The sequence below is a fragment of the Mirounga angustirostris genome, unplaced genomic scaffold (assembly GCF_029215605.1).
Source record: "Mirounga angustirostris isolate CCGP_5_RB_7025 unplaced genomic scaffold, mMirAng1.0.hap1 SCAF_1, whole genome shotgun sequence".
Classification (NCBI taxonomy): domain Eukaryota; kingdom Metazoa; phylum Chordata; class Mammalia; order Carnivora; family Phocidae; genus Mirounga; species Mirounga angustirostris.
In genome coordinates this window covers 129,471,222-129,495,052 of record NW_026991709.1, presented here as the reverse complement: position 1 = coordinate 129,495,052, position 23,831 = coordinate 129,471,222, and the positions used below count along the sequence as shown (strand labels likewise).

Genomic DNA, 23,831 nt, shown 5'->3' with positions numbered 1-23,831 from the left:
AAAACTGGCTCCCATCCTCCCAGAAAGCACTGTAGTGAGGGACATACAAGGAAACTGTTTTATCCCACAGGTAAGAACTAACATGGGGGTAAGCGCAGAAAAAAAACATGGCAGGACTCTCAACCTTGGCCTGGGAAGTCAAGGAGAGCTTCCTGGTGGAGGCAGCACCTGACAGTTCTTGATGAATGAATAAGAGTCTCCAGGATTAGGCTAGGTGGGGGTGGAGGGGACGAGTGGGATAAGAGCAGAAGGGCTGTGGCAGCCATTCAAGCTCCAAAGGACTTGCTGACTGCAGGTCTAAAGCACCAGTCAAGCATCTTTCTGTATCTCCCCGCCACCCCCACGGCCTGGCCCAGTGCCTGGCAAAGCATGTGCTCGAATGAACAAACATCTAACACCAAATTTGACAGCTTTCCCCACAAACCAGTGCCTCCTCTGACTTTTCCATCTCCTACTCTGATCACTGTGGTCCCAGGTCCCTGCAACCTCGAAACCACCCTTGACCCTTCCTCCTCTTGCGCTCCTATGACCCACTGCTCCATTGCTTTCTCCTCAGTGATGTTTGCGTCGGTCCCTTTCTTTTTGTCCTCACGGCTTCCATGGCCCTGGTAGGCCACCCCCACATCTGGCTGCTGCAAGATTGTACTGATTTTTTAAATTGTGTGTGTATGTTGTATGATTTATGAATTTCATTTCAGGATCATAGAAGGGTCTTCACAAAATCTTTCTTACAAGAGGAGGCACTGGGTCAGAGAGGGCCGACGATCACTGGCACAGGCTCATGGAGGGCTCCTCCATCGGGGAGTGAGTGTGTGGGTGTGCACGGGGCCACCATTCCCGAGGAGCACCTACCAGCTGGCTGAGGTCCGCAGCCAGGTCCTGGAGCCCAGGGTGCGAACAGTATGCAAGCATGGGCCCCTGAGACATAAGACTGAAACTGCTGGGTTCATGGCCGAGAGGCATGCGGTAAAGTGACCTGCCCATATTCTGTGAGGCCAGAGGTTTGACGAAGGGGTAGAGGTGAGGGTATCATCATGAGACCCAAACTGGGAACTGTAAGGTTACAGCTTGTGGCAATTACGGGTATTACTGCTGTGGATATTCTAGTACATGTGTTTTGGTGAACGTAGACCCACTTGTCTGTTGGTAAGTACCTAGGAGTGAAATTGCTGGGCTGTAGGGGATGCCCATACTAGGCTTCAGGAGACAATACCAAGCAGTTTTCCAAGGAGGTTGAACCAACTTACACTCCCCCTGGCCAGTGTATGAGTTCTGTTTGTTCCACGTTCTTGCCAACATTTGTTATTTTCTGTCCTTTTCAGTTTAGCCATTCTGGTGGGGTATGTAGTGGTTATCAACCCAGTGTTCAGCAGCTGTGGAATGGATAAGTAGATTGTGGTCTAGTCACGCAATGGAACTCTATTCCACATTAACAACCACAAGCAATGCCCAAATGACCCACAAACGCTTTGTTGAGCAAAAGAAGCCAAACACAAGAGTTCATATTGTCTGATTCCCTTTATATAAAGTTCCAGAATAGATACAGTGATTCTCTGGGGTTAGAAGTCAGGATGGTGAAGAGGGAGGAGCACAGAGATTGGACAGGAGCTTATGGGGCTTGTGGATGCTGGAGAGTTGTGTGTTTTGATCCAGGGGCTGGCTTCGAGGGTGTGTTCACTTTGCAGAAATCTATTGGGCCATAGACTCATGATTTGCATCCTTCTGTAAGGTATACTTCAACATTGAGCGTAAACTAACATTGCACTAGGGCAAGGCCCCATGTTCAATGAGGCTATCAGGGTCCAGGGCCCTCCTTTTATCTCACACCCCTGTATTGAGTCATTAGACTGTAAACTCTTTAGTGAGCCTGGGTGACACCAACTGTGTGTGTAGAGTTTAGAGTCAAATAGATGTCTTAAATCAGGGCTCTGGGTCTCTTATAATCAACGCCACCTCCGGCCCTGGCTGCCCCCTCCCTGAACAATTCTCTCTGAGCACACTTTCTAAATAATTACCAAACGCTTCCTTCTCCTCCACTATTAGAAGTGCGTTATAAGTCTGAACTTTGCATTCCTTGTCACATCTACAAAATGACAAGTCAGTCCCTGAAGAGGGAGAAATGGAACTTATTATGGTCACAGTGTCCATACCATCTGCTTGTTTATTAACCATCTTCATTCAGCAAAGGCTGGGGGAGGACTCCATCAAGTAGCAAACAGAAGGTGCACTCATATCTAGTGGGTTAGAAATCAGATTCAGAAGTCTGGGGTGTCCACATGAGTCTCCCTGGGGTTCAGTGGGCATGACAGAGGCCCCGGCACTAATGAGCAGCAATTTTCTCTGCACAGCCCTTCCCGGCCTGGATCAGAAGAAGCGTGGCGGCCACAGAGGATGCTGCCTCCTGATGCCCCCTCCACCCCCACTGTTCCCACCACCATTCTTCAGAGGGGGCCGAGGTCTGGTGAGTACCTTAGGGCTTGTGAAAAAAACAGAAATGCAGGCTCCCCAGTGCCCGCCACACAGCCCCTCACGTCCCCCCACTTGAGGTGAGCGACCTCCAGATCCTTCTTGAGGGATCCAACCCATTACTTTCACACAGCAGGTTGAACCCTAGAATGGGCATTTTGCAGTTTCTGGTGTGTGTCTGTTCTCGCACTGTCTTCAGTAAGTTATGGAGGGAGATTCTTCTCAGCAGGAAGTTGAATTTGACATAGCATCCCGACTTCCTGAAAACAATGAGGTGAATTTAGAGCTTTTGAGGCTCCCTTCAGCTGCTCAGATACGGAATTTCCCCTTTCTTCCCAAGTATTTATGAAATTCCCTTCCACAGCCCATATTGAATGTAGGCTGTTTCTGTGAGGGGACACAGGACATGGTCCCTCGATAGCCATACTGAGGTGTGAGAGGGAACAGAATTTGGGAAGAGGGAGAGAGCAGGATTTGGGAAGCTGAGCTAGAAGACAGTGGGCCAGGATATTCTAGGGACCTGGGATTCTCAAATTTTTCCAGAAATTCTAAGACCTGTACTGTCCAATGCAGCCACTAGCCATCCGTGACTTAAACACTTTTCGTGTGGCCAGTTCCAGTTGAGATGTGCTGTACGTATGGAATACACACTGCATTTTGAAGACTTAGTGTGAAAAAAGAATAAAATGTCTCATTAGTAATTTTTAAATATTGAATAGATGTTGAAGTGATAATATTTGGGACATACTGGGTTAAATATATGATTAAAATTAATTTCACTTCTTTCTTTTTACCTTTTTTATGTGGCTACCAGAAAATTTAAAACTACATATGTGGCTTGCACTGGTGGCTTGCATTTTTTCTGTCGGACAGTGCTGTCCTAGACATTGGATAAAGGCCCCTGAAATGAGCTTCCTAACTCCATCCAAAGTGGCTATTCTATCTCTGTAATCCATTCAAGCCAGGTATGTCTCAAGAGAGAACAGGAACTGGAGGCCCAGAAGGTCGTCTTCTTGGGACACTCTTTAGGGTGTCAGGGAACCACTAGTCTTGAGGACTGGACTGGGGAGCAGGACTGTGTCCAGGTGGTGACCCTTCTTCTGTCCCCCAAGTCTGACCTATCACCCTGTGTTGCTTTGCATTGAAGCTTCTCTCCCCAGACATGAAGAATCTCATCCTGGAACTAGAGACCACGCAGTCCTCATGCACGCAAGGATCGCTCGGCTCCCCTGGGCCCCCTGGCCCCCAGGTTGGTGCATTCCACCAGATCCTCTCCTGCGGTCTTCTCTTCAGAGCAGTGAAGCCCACTGGAAAGAGTCTCTTAGAGCTGCCCCTTTTAAAGTGATATGGGGGCTGTTTTTCCTTCTCTAGCTCACCTCCAGCTCCAGAGCCACGTGGATAATACACTGATTCTTCTGCTCTGGGTAAATTCTGGCCTCCCAGCCTTGATTTCCCCATCTCTGCAACGGGGATAATAATTACCCCTGCAGTACTGGATTTTGGTGGTGGTGAGGGGTCCAAATGAGCTGCTGCCCAGATGGATGTAATTGTTACTATAATTATCATCAAACACTTGGCAACAGGGGGTTGCCCCTTCTGTGACCATTGACCCTTGCCAGTTGCCCGAGAAGTGCCTGCATTTGGTGCAGGAAAGTGGAACTGATGGGGAACTTGTTACTCTGAACTTCATTTGGCCCCCAGATCCTGCAGCCAGGCAGCCCACCGCTCCCCACTGAAGCTAAAGGGCAGAGTGAGGAATAGGCACAATGGTGGAGAAAGGATTTTCTAGGCAAACAAGAATACCCTCCAGAGACCCTGTCTCACAGGCCGTGGCTCCTCTGGCCTGCCTGGGAGTAGGGGTCCATCAAGGAGGAGCACCCCCTGGCCTGGGCCTTGGGGCCTGCCATGGGGTGGGGAAAGAGGGTACAAGCAGCCGTCAGTTGCCCACATGCCTTATGAATTCTGTCATTCCTTTCTGGGTAACCCCCTCCTATGGCTTCCCATCACGGGAGACTAAGGGCCAAAGTCCTCGCCCTGGGTTACAGAGTCCCCCACCCCCGAGGACCCTGCCTGTATCTCCTGCATCGTTTCAGACCACCAATATTGCCCACCCAATGCGCATCTCTTGGGTCCTGAAGCATGCCAACCAAGCTTGTTCCAGCCTTAGGGCCTTTGTGCTTGTGGTTCTGGCTGTGTGGAATGTTCTTCCCTCTGATTTTCACCACGGCCAGCTCCTTTGTCAGAACAGTTTACAGTCCAGCTCCTTAGAAACGCCTTCCTCAACCACCCAGTCTAAAGTAGCCTTCCCCCCTTCACTGTCCATCCCAATGGCCTGTTGTAATTCTCTGCATCATTTTCTCATCTCGCTGTTGCGTTCTTATTGGTTTTGTTATTGTCCCTGGTCTCTTTGGTCTTCCCTTTGTAAAATATAAGCTCTCTGGCAAGGACTGGCCTACTGTGGCCTACAGGTCTGGCGGCCGCCTGTTTTTGTAATCAAAGTTGGACTGTCTCGGGCTGCCTTTGTGCCACAAGGGCAGAGGTAAGTGGCTGTGACAGGGACACTATATCCGAGGCAGAGTCTACAGTATTTATTGTTTGCCTCTTGACAGAGACAGTTCACCCACCCCTGGTCTTGAGAGCAGGGACATTGCCCATCTTGTTCACATGTTGCGCCCAGCCCACGCCAGGGCACGGGTTGTCGTAAGCTCTCCATAAATATTTGTCAAATGCAATAAAAACAGGCCTTTGGACCCAGAATTAGCTGGACGCTGCCACAGAGGGGCTAGGAAGTCTGCAGAAAGGCAGGATGGGCCCCCTGAGGGGCACCTCCGCTGAGAATTTCCATCTTCCCGCGTCTGGCAGTCTCCTCGGGTCTCAGCACACACACGTGAGGACCAGAGAGCTTGGGAGGGAAAGGGGAATTCTCTACTGACTTCAGACCAGCAGCTGTCCAACCGTGCTTGTACACCTCGAACCTCACGCAATCCCTTTGAGTTGTGCGGAGATTGTGCTGCCCAGCTGGGGTGGGGGGGATTTGCAGCCCCCTCCGTTGCCTTAGAACACAGCGTAAAATGCTGTTCCCAAGCAAAATGAGACCTGTGGACCAGTAACATTGGCATCACCTGGGAGCTTGTTAAAAAATGCAAAATCTCATTCTCCCCTCCCCCTACATACACACACCCCTGCTATCTGAATCTGCATTTTAACAAGACTCCCCTGCTGCATTATCTACACATCACAGCTTGAGAAGCTCTGAGCTAGAGCACAATGGCCTGATAATAAGAAATGAGAGAATGGAACAGTATTCATTCATCCTGCCTGGCATGTGCACGGTCCTGGGGCTCTCTGTCACCCTGGGCTCCCAGGCTTTGGGGAGTGGGGAACCTCTGCCCCTCTGAGTCACACTTTCTGGGAGCACTGGTGCCCCCCTGGGCTTTGATCCTCGAGGACTTGTATACCCTGCACCTTGTGCTATCCGCCCAAGCTGGCCCACGCAGCTCTGAAGTGAAGGCATGCAGCACTGAGGGCCAGGTGGTGGGGCCAGTGCAGTCCCCAGTGGGTCACCAGATGGGTGGGTGGCTGGGGAGGGAGGGTGGTGAGGCCACCCTCCCAGGAAGCCCTCTTTCCACACAAGGATGCCCAGATCAGGAGGAGTGGGGAGAGAGAGAAGTGGGGAGGAGGGGAAGGTGGGAGGGTGAAAGAAGTGGTGCGGTGGAGGGGAGGGGAGGGAGAGAAGGGGGAGAGTAGGAAAGGAAATGAAGTAACTCTCCCTCCACCCCACGCTCCCCCAAACCAGAGACTGTGGTTCCCAAACTTATCTGTTCATTGGACTTCCCTGGGAACTTCAAACATTCCTGAGGCTCGTGCCCCTCTCCTCGAGATTGTGATGTAATTGCTCTGGGGTATGCCTTGGTGTTGGGGATTTTCAAAACATCCTCAGGGGATTCTAATGTGATAGGTGTGGGAGCCGCTGAGGGAGCTGTTTGGTATTTGGACAAGTCTTACAGGAATCAGATTTCAAACAGGCTTTGTGTCAGGCGTGTTCACCTGCAGATCTTGGGGATGAAGTAGTGGCCTGGTGGGGGTTGATGGATTTCCTCTCTGCTGTACTAGGGCATTTGGAAAGCAGTTAGCCTACTGAGCATTTCATAGACGTGTGAGCACAGAGTAGCTGCATTCTGGCTGTGGATGTGCCAAGCTTTAGTGTAGTAGGTGCTAGAATCCCTGAGCTGGAGTCAGCCCTACTCCTGTGGCTGGACAATGGGACAAAAATGCTCCATTGCCTATATTCTTCACATCTTCAGGAAGGCTTTCCCTGCATCTGGTGCCCATAGATCCAGCACAGGAATTTCTAAGTTGGCTGCTCCTGTGTGCAAAGCAGAATGTCCCCCCTGTCAGGGTCCCAGGGAAAGTTGGTGAGAGCAGCTGAAAAGATAAGAGAGGTGGTAAAGACTCTGTAGTTGTAACCATGGCACCACTGGAAACGTAGCTCAGAGAAAGCTGGAAGAGGACAGGGAGCCTGGGTTGGAGGGCACCAGGGGGGTCCTTCATGGGGTCCTTGGAACCCTGAGTCTGCACAGGGAACCAAACTGCTGGAGGAGCCTCCCTCCCAGTCCTGCCTCCCTCACCACCTGTCCTGCCTTGGTTTGATATATACTTTTTCATTTCTTATCTTGATGGTGTAGGGCCCACCGGGACTTCCTGGCAAGATAGGACCAAAGGGAGAAAAGGTATGAGCCACTACTTTCTTCAGTCCACCTCTCCTTGGTAATTCCAGCCTGTATCCTGGGGATGCCATGGAGAATTTTCTGGTTGAGATTTCAAAGCATGTGCTAATTTTGCCCTATTAGTGCATGAGGATGGGCTCCATAATGATGGGGCTGCTACTGCAGCCGTGAGATCCCACTGGTGTATTTCAGCTTGGCCCACTGACATGGCAGGGGTGCTGTGAGCGGCCAAGCAACCAAGCCACATGGTCATGCCCAGCCATCAGCCCTACTAAGCTCTGTGCTTCCAGAACTTCTCTTCCAAAGCAGCCTCTGCTTACCTGTCTTCTTCATCCACAGGGGGAGCTTGGCCTACCAGGAAGGAAGGTATGGTCCATGCTGTTCTGTCAGCATTACATGGGCAACTGTGCACCGCGGGCGGGGGGAGGGCGTGTGCCTGGGCATGTGCGCATGCGCTCTTAGGGGTAGGGGGGGACTAGCAGTGCACTTCCTTGGGCCACAATACTCAGGTGGACAATAATAACACTGCCATTTTGATGATGACAGTGGGCTCTTTCTGCCTGTTCTTTTGCTCAAGAGCTAGAGCCTGCTACTACCAGACATTTGGATTTCTCCCAGGGGCTGCCAAGCCTGGCCAAATTTCCCCCAACCTCAGACCATCGCATCCTGCCACCCATTAGAGAAACCCTCCAAGGCCCCAACCAGTGGCACAAAATGACTCTCGCTGTCTATTTGATTACGCTGGAACAAAGTGCAAAACAGAAGCAAATGGCTTTTGCCTTTTGGCCCAGCTGAAATAAATGGGAGTTACTTAAGGTCACAGGCACTCTGAGTGAACAAAACACATGTCATCAAGACTCTCATTCATGTCAGGAAAGAGTAAACCAGCAGCCACTCACTGTGGTCAATGGATACTGGCACTGAAACTGTGGGTCTCGGGGGTAGAAGGAGGTGCAAGACTTTGGCCAAAAAAGATGTCCATGATTGTAAATATAAATTACTATTTTTCTGGTTAAATGTTTTACTCAAATGGTTTCACTATCAACAGAAGCCTCAAACAGACCTTTGCAAAGCAAAATTACGTCCCTCCAGGGCCCAGATCACAGCTCCAGCTGAGGCACAGTGGTTATCTGAAGTGCTGGGCTGGAAAGGATTCTGGGATGGTCTCCATACTCAGAACTAACGAGAACCATGATTGATCATGGGCTGCCATGAACGTCATGACCTCTGCCATGAACAGGGGCGGTGAGAGCAGAAACCAGTACACATGCCAGCATTTGTGATCTCTGGTTTAAGGGTTGAGCCTTCCACGTGTCTAGCTAGGCTAACTGTGAAATTAGCCAATGCGTGCAGAGGTTGAGATGGACCCCAAGTCCCTGCTCCCGCTTTCTCTTGTGAGGCTTGCTCTTCCATAGCTCCTGGCTTAGGCTCGTTTCCCTAGAAGCAGAGGTAGAGGCCACGTGTGCCATGTGCAAGTGAATGACTTATGGGAGCGCTCTCAGGAGGATCCTGGGGGGAGGGGGAGCTGGATGGTGCAGGGGAAGAAGCCCAGCTTGGGCACAGTGTCAGATGAAGTCCATCTTCAGCCTCATTCCTAGGGGAGCTCTGGAGTGTGAACTGCACCACAGAGTTTGTCCTGCCTTGAGGCAAGGGAGTTGGGCTGTTGGCTGCAGGGAGAACAGGTACATAAATTGCTGGGCAGCTCCAATTGCCCATGGGCAAATTTCACAGTTGCAGGTTGCAGGAATGAGAGGTGGCAGCAAGGCAGGTAGCCCCTGGGGGATGAGCACAGTGAGCAAGTGAAAAAGTTTTTGAGGGAGTACCAACAGCATCTGCTAGTGCACCCCAAACAAAATCCTATCCCATTCCACACTGTATCCTTGGGGAGAACCTACTGCAATGCAAGGAACATTTGGGTGGGTGGAGGTGATAAAGCTCAAAAACCAAGAAGTTTAGAATCCCTTCTCCACCACCTTCCTTTCATTTCCTCCCACCTTCTATTTCTTGGGTAGAATAAGATCTTCTATGTTGACATAATGTGATGCCAAGGACTTGAACTTATACCTAAGTAACCCAACTTCCGAGGCTATCAGTCTTTGGAGGGTGAACCCAGACACCATGCTTAGGGACCCCACAGTTCCCTTTGGACCCCCAAAACAAATCTTATTTCCTGGAAGGAGGGAAAGAAACCCAATCATCCTGACTTTTGTTGTTCATTTTTGAAGGGTAGACCTGGCCCCCCGGGTGTTCCTGGCATGCCCGGGCCAGTCGGCCCCGAAGGACCCAGGGTAAGTTTGGCACACTCTCGGGGTTCACGTGGTATCAGAACATGAGGGGAGAAGATGTCAGCCCCTCTGGCCTTTGGCACATAGTGAACTCATTTCCTTGAGAGGAGGAAGGAGAAGAGAAGATGAGGATTGCCCAGAGGTCCCAATACTTTCTCCTTCACTTGGACTACAAGACCTTGGTCCATGCAACAGCTCTGCTCCTGTTGGGGGGAGCAATGAGGGTCTGCTCCCCTCTTTCACAGGGGCCCTGGTTCTCCTTCGTCCTCAGAGTTAGCATACAATCTTTCGTTTCCCCAAGATGACCCCAAGAGGGGCTTGGGTCTGGAAAGCTATTGGCAGGAGACTGGGGGGTGGGGGGTGGGCCCTGGCTAGCTGGAAAGACTGGAATCCTACATTTAGACACAGGGATTGCCAAATGCCGATAAAATCCCATTCTTCAGACAGATTATGGGAAACTGACACATTCACATCCATGCCTTTATTTATATTCTTCTCACTTTGGTCATAAAGTATTGGGTGTAGATTTGACCTGCAGAAATCAGGGATGGGCAGGTGAATGTCTTCATGCTCTGATTTACTTACCAGCTGTATTTATTATGGGAATAGAAAACTGTGCTCCCCGCGCTCTTAGGAAAAGTGCCAAGGATATTTTTTCTAAAAATCCACTGTGTAGAGCTAAACTGTCCAATATGGCAGCAACTAGTCCTTAAAATGTGGCTGGTACAACTGAGGAACTGAATTTTTTATTTAAGTTTGAATTTAAAGACCTTTACTCAGTTCAGTTATTTGAAAATCTTTAAGCATGTTTGGAGCAACTTGAATGTGTGAATCTGCTTTTTCAACTCTAAATTTTATGAAATCTAAATACAGATCAAATATTTTGATGAAAATTTAATGCCTGAATTGAGATGTGACTTAAATATAAAATACACAACAGATTTCAAATATGTATTATGAAAAACAGAATGTAAAATACCTCACTAATTTTATATTGGTTATATGTTCAAATGATAATTAGATTAAATAAAATGTTATTAAAGTTAATTTTACCAGTTTTAATGTGACTTCTAAAAAATTCTTAATTAAGTGCAAGTACCTTATATTTCTACTTTTTAGCCCTGGTATATAATTTTTAGCACAGATGGTACAGAGGCCACCCATGAGCCTTAGCCCCCTGTCTCAGTAATGCATGCCCAGAGGCTGATGTTCACTCTGTTTGGCTGCAAACCTAGGGTGAGAGTATATGGAAATGCCTGAAAGGCCCTCCCTATGCAAAGAACAAAGCAGGTGAAGTTTTCTTGGGGTGCTGACACTTAGTCCTATGAGGCCCCAGTGCCCCCATGCTCTCTCCCCACCCTCTCACAACACACTCCAGGAATAGATGGAGCATTTATAGCATCTCAGCGTTTAGTTTGGAGATCTGCTCTGCCTGGGGCAATTTCATTTTATGTTAGTCTCAAATACCAGAATAAAATATGGACCATAGAGCCTTGAACCCCTGGGAGTGAGCAAGGGGGCATGTGGGGTCCTCAGATTCACCAGCCAGCCCCAATGTCCCTAGTTCCATCCTAATCTTGCCCATGATTCTCCTGGTTCTGTTTCTCTAGTAAAAGTCACTGTAGGTCCTTTCCCCTTCTTCTTCTAATTCCCACAGGGTGAAAAAGGTGACCTGGGTATGATGGGCTTGCCAGGGTCAAGAGGACCAATGGGCTCCAAGGTCAGTGTGTTGGTCCAGGTGGACATTCCCAGGTCTTCTTACTAAGGTTCTGGAACAGCTGCTGTCCACAAAGTCGGGACTGGGTGGAGCTGCCGTCCCAGGTTTGGGGAACGTCAGAGATATTGGAAAGCCCAGTGCCAGAGTGCTTGCCTTTATCAGCCCTTTGGGGGACATGATGCCTGGGACAAAGGGCATGGAGATGACCTTCTCCTGGGCAGGGAGAGTCCAGCTTCTGAACAACAAAGCAGATGGAAACCTTTGTTCGGACCTTTGTGGTTAAGAAAAGCAATGTTCTTTTTAGGCCTGGTATAAACATAACCCTCAGGGACATCTTTGTGTTTACTGTTACAACCCCCACTAAAACTTGCAGCACCAGGTGGGGACACACCTCACCATCATATTCAGGGATTCCTTCCACTCTTGCACCAAACCCAAAGGTCCTATAGGGCTGATCCTAAATGTACCTTTTCCTTTCTTTTAGGGTTACCCTGGATCCAGAGGGGAAAAGGTTAGTGTTTGTCTCTGGTGGCTTCCCAGAACCTGGTCTGGGCTAATGGCTCTGGGGTCAATGATAAGCAGAGGACAGGCCCAGGTTTCTCTTAAGTTAGTGACTATAGTGACCATTCCTAGATATTCCCCTGTCCTTCGTCATTGGGCTGAGAGAGCAGTGAGGGGTCTCCGGAGGCAGGGCATGGGCAAGGGAGGAGCTCCAGTGGAGGTAGAGGCCTCTCACATGGAGCAGATGAGCAGTTGAAGGTTGTGCCCGGTGGAGAGGGAGCACTGCTTGCTTGGGGGCTACTGGAAGAAGATGGCTGACGTGTGTCTTTAGATTAAGCTTCCATCACACAACCCTCTCATCTGTCAAAAACCAAACCAAACCAAACAAAAAACCCAGCCAGAAACTGGGGACAAATTTCCTACAGGATGAGAGAGGATCTGGGACCCAGGATTTTCTGTGAGTTGTCTTTCATTAATGCAAAGGGTCTTTGTGGTCCAAATAAAAGGTAGATCACAAAGCATTCCTTCCTTGGGCAAGTCGCCTAATCTCTGAGCCTACTTCTTTGCCTGTAAGATGAGGTGTTGGCTTAGGGAGCTTTCATTGTGAAATGCTCCAATTTTCCCCCCAGGGTATTAACTCTGACTCTCTGCTGTGGTTTCCTCCTAGGGATCCAGAGGTGAAAAGGGTGACCTGGGTCCCAAAGGAGAAAAGGTAATGGCCTTTGCATGGAATGATAAACTACAATGGAAGTGGCAGCCCCTTGTGGGCTGTCCAGCTGACTGGCTGGCTGACTGACTGGGCTCTTATCTTGAAAATGGCAGACCACACTCTTCCACAGCCCTCTCAGGTCCTCTCTGAAGAGATAGTCACTCTGTGTGTCACTCTCTTCACAGGGTTACCCGGGATTTCCTGGAATGCTGGGGCAGAAAGTAAGTACTTAAAAGTAGTAAGAAGGGGCCTCGGTAACAAATTAGACCTTCTACGCACTACACAAAGAGCTCTGCCTCTCTGTCCATCAGGCAGAGAAAGTGGGTTTTTCCATGGAAGGTTCTGGTTTGGAAGAGGAGCAAGTTGCCGTGCACATTGATGAGAGGGTGCCAACATGGTCTGAGCCCTCCCTCCGATTCAGTGGGAGGGAGAGGACACCCCATCCGGGTAGAGAGGCCTTTCTTTGCATCTCCTGCCTCTCAGATGGCCATGGTAACATTCAGAAGCAGAAGGTATCGTGACAGAGGGATCAGATCTGAGCTGCCATGGTCGTGGGCCCCCGTGTGAGGCACGGGCATCTTTGGCCTAAGGCCATTGCTGGCAGCACTCAACTCAGACCTTCTTCAAGGGCACCCTTGGTACGCAGAGTTATTTTAGTTAAATTTTTTATTTAAACGGTTAAATATTTAGTGTGATTTCATGGATATCTAGCTGGGAACAAGGCTTACTAAATATGGAGTTCATTCAGTTGACTTGAAGAAAAATATCCAAAAACTAACAATAGAGTGGTATGTAGATACGACAAAAATTGTGAAAGTGGCAATTGACTGGCAGATTTCCGGAAACTTCTACTTAAGGTTAGGGTCTGGCGAAGAATGGGGGTGGTGAGAGGAGGTGTCAGGGGATAAAGAGAAAGCGTGAGAGTGTACCTAACTGGCCACTGAAAACACCTCTATCTAACGTTGTAATGGTGGTTCCTCATGCTGAAAGCCAGTTGACCTGGGAGGTTGTCATTTTTCCCCAAGCCTCAGAGCATAGTATTCTTTAAACATGCAAATGAATGCTTTCTTAGAATCCCAATTGTTTTTCAAGTTTATCTTAAAGTTTTCTTTTCCAAACTAAAACAATTTTTGTCTGACGTTCATCCAGGAGAACATATTTAAAGAATTTCAATCATCTGACAGTAATTTATTATTATTTATCACTGCCTTAAGCAGTTCCTGCTATTCTCTAAGTGGAATGTTGGGTTAAAAATAAATAATTACATAAGCAAGTTAAAGGAAACATTAAAAGAGAAAAAATAATAATTTGATTTAAAAATATTTAGGCTAGGTTTTCATTCAGTGCAAGAGTGAACATCAAAGAATAATAAATTATTGTGGAATTAAGTATGACAGCTTCTCTGGCCTCTGCACCCTTTACTGGACTTGCCATCTAGAGTTCTCTTTCCCTTTCATGGCAGGCTGTTTTGAGACAAAGATGATATGATAACAATAATTAGGTCTTAGAAATTAGATCAAGAACTTACTGGCTGCTTCCAGTTGATGAAGAGAGGGGCCAAACTTCCTTCTGCCAATCTTTAAAAAGAAACAAAAAACAAAACCAAAAACCACTTATACTCTTTATGCTGCTGTTTTGTCCAAGCCAGACAAAATACCCCGTGACCCTCTCTAAACAGCTGAGGAGAATTGTACAAACATCTCTGTAGCCACATAGAATCCGTGTTATCCTCCCCACACTTTTGAAATGCCTAGATGCTGGAGGACATGACGGTTGGGAAGAAATCACAGGTTTAAGAACAATTCTTGGTGTGGCAAGATGTTGATGGCTTGGATAGGGAAAAGTTTGTTACATTGGCTGAGTGACAGATAATTTCAGAGCTTTATGCTTGGTCCTTACTCTGTATTAGTTTTTTCTGAAATTTTCTATTGTGTTTTACTTCCTCTGACTTCCATGTGGAGAGCCTTCTGGGTGTTTGTTGTTCTCTCTGAGTGCCTGGGGTAGCTCTTCATGGACACTGACTGCTGACTAACAGAAACTCTCATGGTTGCTCTTGCTAAACTTAGCTTGGTGGTGGTGCATCCTGGGCTCTAGAGGGATAACTGGAGGTAGGAATGATGTTCTGTGGGGTCCCTGACCCAAAGAAACAACAGGTGGCCCTGCAATTCCAGAAGAACACGGGGAAGGAGAGAAGCTATAATGGAGAAATGGGTTTGACAAAAGGTTGGCCTTAAACTATGGAATTCTGCAATTGGTGCATTTGGTTCTGATAGCTCAGAGTAGGGCTTTTCAATTAAGAGTGCTGTTGACATTGCTTTCCGTGCCTTTTACAATAATTATATTGAGCAGGGCGCCTGGGTGGCTCAGTTGGTTGAGCGACTGCCTTCGGCTCAGGTCATGATCCTGGAGTCCCTGGATCGAGTCCCGCATCGGGCTCCCCGCTCAGCGGGGAGTCTGCTTCTCCCTGTGACCTTCCCCCCTCTCATGTGCTCTCACTCTCTCAAATAAATGAATAAATAAAATCTTTAAAAAAAAAATTAAAAAAAAATTAAAATTAAAAATAATAATAATAATAATTATATTGAGCATATGAATATATGTCTGGAATATTTTTCTCCACAGTTTTCAACTAACTCAAATGAAAGTGAGCTGGAACTAAACCAGTTTTTACAGAAGAGTAGGCAAATGTATAACGCTAAATAAATGTCCTTACATGTGGAGAAAATTTCCAAAGATGCTAGTTGTCAAAACTGTGTTCAATCATTCAAAAACTCATAGATTGGAATTCATGCTAAAAACGAAACACAACATACAATTTTGGCTAAAAGAGAAAGCATTTTTCCCCGGCAGCATGCCATGTCATAGGCACACATGTCACTGACATGCAGGAATCTCCTACTTTGGCCATTCAGGATTGTGATTTGGGACACCAAAACGTGTGCTGCCCAGCAGCTGTCTCTTTCAGATAATAAATAACCCACTTGGGGTAACCTTCTCCTTTCCTTCCTCTTCCTTGAAAAACCTATCTACCTTTCACATGACTTCATCACTTTCCCAATCTCCCACATTGGCCAGTTGGAAGAGGTCTAGAATGATCAAGTGCACTGCCCTCATGACCAATGATTGGATGGACCTATAGAGATGTGCCTGCTCCACATGCCCTAATTCTTTTCTTGCTTCTCTTTCTTCTTTCCAGGGTGAAATGGGTCCAAAGGGTGAGCCTGGGATAACAGGACCCAGAGGACCCAGAGGAAGACCAGGAAAACGAGGCAAGCTGGTAAGGATCCCAGTGCTTACCATGCCCCTGAAGTCAGACCCTCCTGATGTAGGCAGGTGGTATAGAGAGGCAGACAGCTGAAGCCAATCAGAAATATTCCATAGGCACAGTCCCCAGTGTCGTCGAGGCTGGAGGGCAGAAAGAGCACCACTTCCAGGAGCTTCTGTTTCTCTAGGCTAACCAAGGGTTGAAGCAGGTGGGAGCGAATGCTCCATTCAAACCGTGTCCAAGGCCAGAAGTAAGAGTGGATCTTTGGTTCATAAGAATGGGTCCATCTTAACCAAAGCAACTGGGAGTAGAAGCCAGATCTGGTTGTTCATCCAGAAAACTTGCTTTTTGCCTCAATGCCCCAGACACAAATGGAGTTTTGGAGAACAGCCTAAATATCTCCTTGCTGTTGAAGGGTCTTCTGGGTCTCAAGGATACAGTGGTTTTTCCCAGGCCCCTGAGAAATCAGACACCCGATTTGTAAGTGACTCCACTCTCTTTATGGGCGCTATTATGGACTTAGGGAAGTTGTTTGAAATCCCCTGGTCAGAAGGCATGGGTGTCAAACCATGTGATGTGATAGGGAATGGAAAGATGAAGGCATGTTTGCCTTAGCTGGCTTTAGAGCTGTGTTGAGTGCCTCAGAGAAACTCCTCATCTGTTCTCTAATGGACAGGCATCCTTTACTTTTTTGGTTGTCGGGGTTGTAGGCTTTTTACTTCTTTTCCCGTTACAAGTGTACTATATGCTCATCACAGAAAACTTGGAAAATTCAGAAAATAGGAGGGAAGTCATCTAAAGGCCTAACACCCAGACATAACCATTTCGGTGTACTTCCTTCCAGTGTTATTTCTTTGTGAACTTCCTAGTTGTTCATGTCTTTTATATCCAATATATAGTTGTTGTATCCTAAAACTGTAACTTAAAATCACAGCATACACATTTTTCCTCATTACCGCACATATTGTTTTTTTTTAAGATTTATTTATTTGTGAGAGAGAGCGAGCATGCACACGTGTGCGCAAGTGGGGGGTGGGGAGGTGCAGAGGGAGAGGAAGAGAATCCTGAGCAGACTCCCCGCTAAGCACGGAGCCCGACAGAGGGCTCGATCCCGCGATCCTGAGACCACGATCTGAGCCAAAACCAGGAGTCAGACACAACCAACTGAGCCACCCAGGCACCCCCTCATTAAGCACTTTTAAACATCTTTTTAAAATGTCTGCAATCACATTTTGTAAATGAGTAAGCAGTAGATTGCTTGGACAAGAGAGGCCTAGCCAAATTATATATAATGCTGAGAGGTGAACATCTTTGGGTGCAAACTTTTCTCCATTCTTATGTTTTCATTCTTTCCCTAGCCTAGATCCATGGTGCTCAAACTTTAGCGTCTGAGTAAGCTGGGGGCCGATGCAGGTTTTCTGCCTCAGGTGCCATGGTTGTAGTTCAAGGTTTGCCTCTCATGACCCCCAGTGCCTGGGCCTTACTTCCCAGTGCATCTGATATAATTGACCTGGCTTGGGGCTCCAGCATGGGTGGTTGTTTTTTAAAGCTCTCCGCATGACTCTTTTTTTTTTTTTTTAAAAAAGGGATCATGACCTGAGCTAAAGGCAGATTCTTAACCGACTAAGCCACACAATTGCCCCTCTCCACATGATTCTAGTATGTAGCCAGGGTTCAAAACAATGGTAACAGTAGTATGAAACCAATTCTGGTCTTTTCCAAGCAAACTTAGGAATGACACAGCATCCAACCTGAATACAAATTCCACTATAACTTCTGAAGTAGTCCAGTTCAGTTTTCTAAGTCTTAAATGGCTGGCATGTCCATGACTTCACAGGGATGCCACAATTCCCTAAAAACTTGGCTCGGGAAAAGGAGAAAAAAAAAAGGAAAATCTTTTTCTTCCCTACTGCTGGATTCCATGCAGAATGTTTTATGCTTGGGGTTCAAGAAGCCTGCTGGCTTCGGTCCTTCTGGTGCTTTTCTTGGACAGTGTTTGTCTTTTCCTGGTGATGGCTTGAGACAAGAAGGTTATTTCCTGACACTGTTGAGAATGATTCAGTCGGAGCAATCTTAAAACTACCCCAGGACCATGTGTGGGAGCTGAGAGAAATGAGTTCATCCTTCCTACAAGATGTTATAAACAAGCCAAGTGCGCTCCGAACCCTCCTTGCCTGTCTAGACAGCAGACTTTAGTTGTTAGCCTTGGGAGACCACCATGGTCCTTTTCTTTCTTTTTTTTTTTTAAATCCTTAATTAGTTTAGTACCATAGAGTATTATACATTGAATGTTGCTGGGCCAGTGGTACTAAGAGTTTCTGGATGTTATCATAAGTCGATCCAACTCCTGGAATCAGAGATCTGGAAGGAACTTCAGGAGATCCGAATTTCAGAGCCAGAAGGATTTTAGAGACCACCTCATCCATTTCCCTCGGTCTAGTCACAAGGAAACCGAGGGACAGGGCAGCAGAGTGATCCCCTCAGCCAAGCAAGCTTCCAAGGCAGCATTGGAGCTTAGAGAGCTGAGACCTACTTTCCCCACACATCTCTCCTCACTTTCATGCTTCAGCATTTGCCTTCAACCAGGCTCAGGAAAACCGCTCTTGACTCTATTATACAAATCTTCAGTGAAGGAGACAGAACAACTTCCTTGAGAGACATCAAGCTTTGTGGCAGTAAAGTGAATAAAGAAGAATGCCTTTCCTGGAAAGCACTGCTCAGTGAATCCTGCTCATAGAGACATGGCTTATTCTAAACAAATGACTGATACACAGAATATTCCATTAGTGTTTGGTGTCAGAATCAAGGAGTGCTTCCAGCTCCTTCAAGCTGTGACATTTCCTGTGTTCATAGTCAGCTGATGTGGCTTTTAGAAAAACAAGCCTTAACCGTGGCTATATTAAGATGGTGTGACCTTCTTTGCTATTCTGGGACCCATCTTAGTTACCAAGTGTCAGCCTGGGCAAAGGCTTAAGAACTCCTTCCATCAGGATGGAATTGGAAATAAACTCTGACCTCACAGGTCCCATATTAAGAATTTAAGAACTCCAATAAATAAATAAATAGATAGATAGATAGATAGATAGATAAATAAATAAATATAAATAAATAAATTTAAGAACCCCTTAGACATTGCCAGGAGAGACTGCAGAGCCATGTTGACAAAGCGGCAGGTTGCGTGTCACTGTTGTGATTGGAAAGGAGTGCCCTGCCCCCCTGCTTCCCAGACTTGGGGAAGATTATGTTTCATTACATGGGCAGGCCTGCCAAGGCATAAGTGTAGAAAGGGGATCCAGGTCAAAAATGTCCTGCATCAGGGCGCCTGGGTGGCTCAGTTGGTTAAGCGACTGCCTTCGGCTCAGGTCATGATCCTGGAGTTCCGGGATCGAGTCCCGCATCGGGCTCCCTGCTCAGCAGGGAGCCTGCTTCTGCCTCTGACCCTCCCCCCTCTCATGTGCTCTCTGTCTCCCATTCTCTGTCTCAAATAAATAAATAAAAAATCTTTAAAAAAAAAAAAAATGTCCTGCATCAATCACTGTCCTGTTTAGGCCCAGCGCAAGAGCAGACAATTAGCAAATTGTTTGGGAGAAGAACCTACAGACGTTGGTTTCTGGGGTCATTCCTCAGAGCAACCCTAAGGAGGAAATCTTTGCTCTTGACCGTCTCAGAACAGGCAGCAAGGAGGACATCCTGTGTGGAATGGCTACAGCTCCAGGTGTGCCTCTCTTTAAGAAATCAGGCCTTTTCTAACCACGTGAAAAAGATGAAACCAAGCCAGTTGCTATGATAGTCAGCTTGACCCCCACCCCCCGCAGCACTTGGTTCTATGCAAACCACTTTTTTTAATTTATTTTTTTATTATTATGTTATGTTAATCACCATACAGTACATCATTAGTTTTTGATGTAGTGTTCCATGATTCATTGTTTGCATATAACACCCAGTGCTCCATGCAGAACATGTCCTCTTTAATACCCATCACCAGGCTTTTTCACCTCTGGGAGCTTTATTACTCTCACAACAAAGCTGTGAAGGTGTGTGTGTAATGTAATGGCCCATTTTATAGATGAGAAAACTGAGGCACAAAACAATGACTTGCATGACCCGAGGTCTCATGGCCAATGTGAAAACCCAGGTCTCTTACTTCCAGTTCAACAGAACTACTTCCCGTTTATGTTGTCAACATCTTCCTCCTCCTTCATTTAATCTGGGAGCAAGAAAAATTCTGGCCCACAGGGAGCCTATATTTCATAGAGAAACATTGATGAAAGGACCGCACAAATAATGGTGTGTTCCCGAGTTGGGTAAATGCCAGGAAGCAAAGGGGCCAAGTTCAGAGAGCCTGTGACCAGGAGAACTCACTCGGTGTGGCAAGGTCTGGCAAGGTCCGGGAACGCTGTGCTGCAGTGACACTTTACCTGAGAGCTAACAGCTGGGAGGGAGTTAACCAGCTGGAGGAGTGGACAGGGAGTTTGGGCAGGGAGGAGGGAAATAAAAGGCATGGTGCTCTTGAAGACCGAAAATACTGGAAGACTGGAACAAGATTGGAAAGGCCAGCCATGCAGTGCTTTGTAGGCTGAAATAAGGATCTGGGTCTTTATCCTGAGAGCAACGGGGAGCCTTTTGATGGAAACGGCTCTTGTAGTAAAACAGAAATGGTCTTGACAAGCAAGCAGAGGCCTGAGTCCTAGGCAACAAGTCTGTTGCCTCAATGCTAGGTGCCTTGCATGAATTTCTGCTCTTTCCTGAGCCTCTGTTTCCCCTTCTGCCTGGTGAGGGGAGTGGGTTGGACTGGTTCCTTTCAGCAGTCATGTGCCATGTTTCTGGGAGAGAGCAAGAAGTAATGTCTGCAAACTTGTAACCATCACAATCTCAAATATCACTTGCCCTGAGTTTTTGTTTTGTTTTGTTTTTTAAGTAGGCTCCACACCCAACGTAGGGCTTTGAACTCACGACCCTGCAATCAAGAGTCACATGCTCCACCAAATGAGTCAGTCAGGTGCCCCTGCCCTGAGCTTTTTAGGAGCTTGATGGTCAAAGCCTCAGGTGCATCCTGCCCTGGGCTCCTGCAAGGTGGTCCCTGGTTTAGACATAAATGGGGAAGGAAGGTTGCCATGTCATGTTATCATAACAGCCTCTGCCTTTCTCTCTGTCAGGGGCAGAAGGGAGATAGTGGAGTAACGGGCCCACCAGGCAAGCCTGGGCCTTCTGGTCAACCTGGCCGTCCAGGTCCCCCAGGCCCCCCGGGCCCCCCATCCACAGGTAAGAGCTACATTGCTTCACGTGATCTACAGTGTCGCCCTCCTGGCCGCCCTCCCCAGAGAGGGCACAAGGAGATGCTGCAGAGATGCCTTGTGTTTTGAGTTAGAAACTACTAGAGGCACTTCAACATATTTATAATTTCTCCACAGTTTGGGTCTTTCAACTTTAACACAAGAGAGGTAAAAGCCATCCTGATTCTGTTGTAGGATTTTAGAGAACAAATAGAGGAGAAAACAAAGGGAACCCTGATTACACTGGTGATGTCATTTTATACTTCAAGTGAAAAATAACCGGCACATATTTCATCAACAAATACCTTTTTCTAAAAAAACCTTTCACAACTCCAAGCAGTTCTCTTAGACCTAGAAGATGGTGTGGCAGAGCTTTCTATCTTATGTAGTGTTATTAAAGAGTCCTTGTTAGTTTATACTGAACATACAAAAAAATCATAAAAAGAAATCAAAGTCTACCATTGAAGAGGGCATAGAACACTGCTACCTTGCTTACCTTGTTTCATTTGATGACCTAAAGCCTTTCTTTAGTTTGTACCTTTGTCAGCTCCAAATACGACCTTTCACAGCACATTCAGCATCTCTGGGCCTGAGAAGACTGTTTACTACATAGGGTCCTTTGTCCTCAGTTATACAAAAGGAATCCAAGCAATTTTTATTACCATTTCAGTTCAAGGGTCTGTTGTAGTCCTCGTCCTCCTTGGTTCTGGCATGCGTAACATTCCCCTCAAGCCCCATGATCATGAGCTGCCAACCCCAGGGACCGAGAGTGTGGTGTGAGGCCCGAGTTTTGTCTTTGGAAGGGACTCTCTTGGCCCTTGGGGTATTGAGCGGCTCACAAAACTGAGGAGTAGCCAGGATCATGGCGGGAGGGGGTGGGGGGTAGGGGGTGGGGGGAGGGCAGTGTGGATGCAAAGAGAGGTCATTAGGCCAGCCCTCATTTTGTGTGTTTGTAAACGCCAGCCCTCATTGGACTTGAACCTCAGTTCCCTCCTGGGGTCCGAGGTTGGGTGAGGCCAGGACCTGGGGAACCTCAGCAACCTACTCAGATGCCCACTGTTTTGTTTTGTCAGGCTCCAGGGGACTGCCACCCCTTCCCTTTAGCAGGGCCAGTGTAGTTCTGTTTTCCTTCCTTGGTCTTCCAGCTCCTTCTCATTTAGCCAGTATGCACACCTCCCATTCCCCCCACTCTGTCCTCTGCCAGATCCCAGCCTCACCGCCCTTTACCCGCCAGCCAATTCTGCTCTCTGTTGAGCTGGAGCATATTCCTACAGTCTCTCTGGGTCCACATGGCCTGAAATAGCATCCCTATCATCCTCTGGTGTACCCAATGAAACCATCTCCTTCCTTCAAAGCCCTCTCCTCAGTAAGGCCCTAACATGGTGCGTCTCCTTCCCCTGGGCCCAAGTCACATATTGCCTCTCTGCTGTGGCCCTTCACTGCTAACTCTTCTGCAGCTGTGTTTCATCTTCCTTCTAGATGGCAAGTCCTTGAGGCAGCGTCTGTGGCCAAGTCAGCTTTGCATCCCCATGGCACCTGGCAGGTGGGATGGGCAGGGCCAGGTACTATAGGCATTCACAGACACGGGCCATTTGAGTTCTCAGTCCGTGCGTTATTGTACAGCAGCAAAGCCCAATGCAGTCTGTTTCTGACTCATGTCCCCTTCCTGTGCCTTCTTTTGAGTCACTTCCTTTCTGGGGATCCTCTCAGTGAAGGGACTGAAGAAAATGGAGCAATAATCCTGCTCTTTGGAAACATTTGGGGTAGGGTAGGGAAAGAAGAGGAGGGAGGAATTTAAAAGAGAACTTCTCTGGGCCTGGGGCCAATTGGATTATTATCAAGAATGGGAGCAGGCCCCAAAAGTGATTCCTGAGACTACCTTTGAAGGCTGATAAAAGTCCCAAGCCCACTCAGGAGAAACATGTGTCTATCTAAACCCAGAATTCTGTACAACTGCTTCCCAGAGTTCTAGAACCCCTGCCCCAAATCCATCTTGGGATGTGCTTGGTCTCTGTGGACCACAGGTCAAACAACCCTGGTCTTATCTTATCTAAAAACTCTCCTTTTATAGAAAAGAACTTTGAACCTCAGAGAAAAGGGACTTCCCCAAGGTCACAGAGCTGACTGGTGGGCCTAGAATCAGTCTGTGGCTCCTGGGTCTGAGACCTTTCCATTTAGCCATGCAGCCTCTGCAGAGGCAGAGTAGAAGCTGGGGGTGATGTGGAGACTATTCTGTGGTGCCTCCCCCTTCCCCCAGATTTCCCATCTCAGGCCCACTCCCACTGCACAGCCCGAGGCGGTGGGAGGCTCTCTGGGCAATGATGGAAAGCCAGGGCCAATGGCTACAAGGGATGATGGATCAGCAGGCCTGCTAGGCCAGCTCTGAGAGGCTGGGGTGGGGAAGTTCAAGTTGCCGTGCCCGTCAGTGTCTCCTGACAGGAAACCAGCAGGCAGGGGTGACAGATGTCCTCTGACAGCTGAAAGGAAGCTGCAGGAAAACTGCAGTGGTGGCAGGAAGCAGGCACCCTGCCCCATCCTGTCGTCCTGTCAGGAGGCCACCTCTGGTTCTGGTGCCCAGTGCTGTGGAGCAGGACGGTGTTGGGGCCAGTGGAGAGGGTGGGAGCTCTTTAGTACCCGAGTTAGAGAGAAAGAGGTGCTGGGAGGCAGGGAGGGAATAAGGCAAAATGCGTCTAGGATGTAATTTGCAATAACCAAATTATAAATTTGGCTGAGTCCTTCCAGCACCCAGACAGGGTCTAAGTGAATCACTGTGGTACCTGGGAATCGCCAGCTTCCTGCAGGCATCAATATTCTTGGACGTTTGTCTCTTGAATGGCATAGTGTTAAGTCGAACACGAATTCACATTTCAGCATCCCCACTAACCTAG

General features: G+C 47.8%; 1 protein-coding gene across 13 annotated transcripts in view; it reads left to right on the top strand.

The window, feature by feature from the left end:
- The window catches only part of COLQ (collagen like tail subunit of asymmetric acetylcholinesterase), an 82,061-nt gene that overhangs the window by 43,225 nt on the left and 15,005 nt on the right, over positions 1–23,831 (top strand). For 9 of the 13 annotated variants that reach the window (XM_064588160.1, XM_064588177.1, XM_064588178.1 and 6 more), the window contains 11 exons: positions 2,349–2,461; positions 3,614–3,715; positions 7,152–7,196; positions 7,533–7,559; positions 9,419–9,481; positions 11,136–11,198; positions 11,680–11,706; positions 12,364–12,408; positions 12,591–12,626; positions 15,602–15,682; positions 20,827–20,932. In XM_064588160.1, the coding sequence (XP_064444230.1) occupies positions 2,349–2,461; positions 3,614–3,715; positions 7,152–7,196; positions 7,533–7,559; positions 9,419–9,481; positions 11,136–11,198; positions 11,680–11,706; positions 12,364–12,408; positions 12,591–12,626; positions 15,602–15,682; positions 20,827–20,932 (708 nt within the window). The remainder of the gene's footprint in view (positions 1–2,348; positions 2,462–3,613; positions 3,716–7,151; positions 7,197–7,532; positions 7,560–9,418; positions 9,482–11,135; positions 11,199–11,679; positions 11,707–12,363; positions 12,409–12,590; positions 12,627–15,601; positions 15,683–20,826; positions 20,933–23,831) is intronic. The other 4 variants (XM_064588168.1, XM_045903830.3, XM_064588172.1 and 1 more) reach the window with 3 other exon arrangements.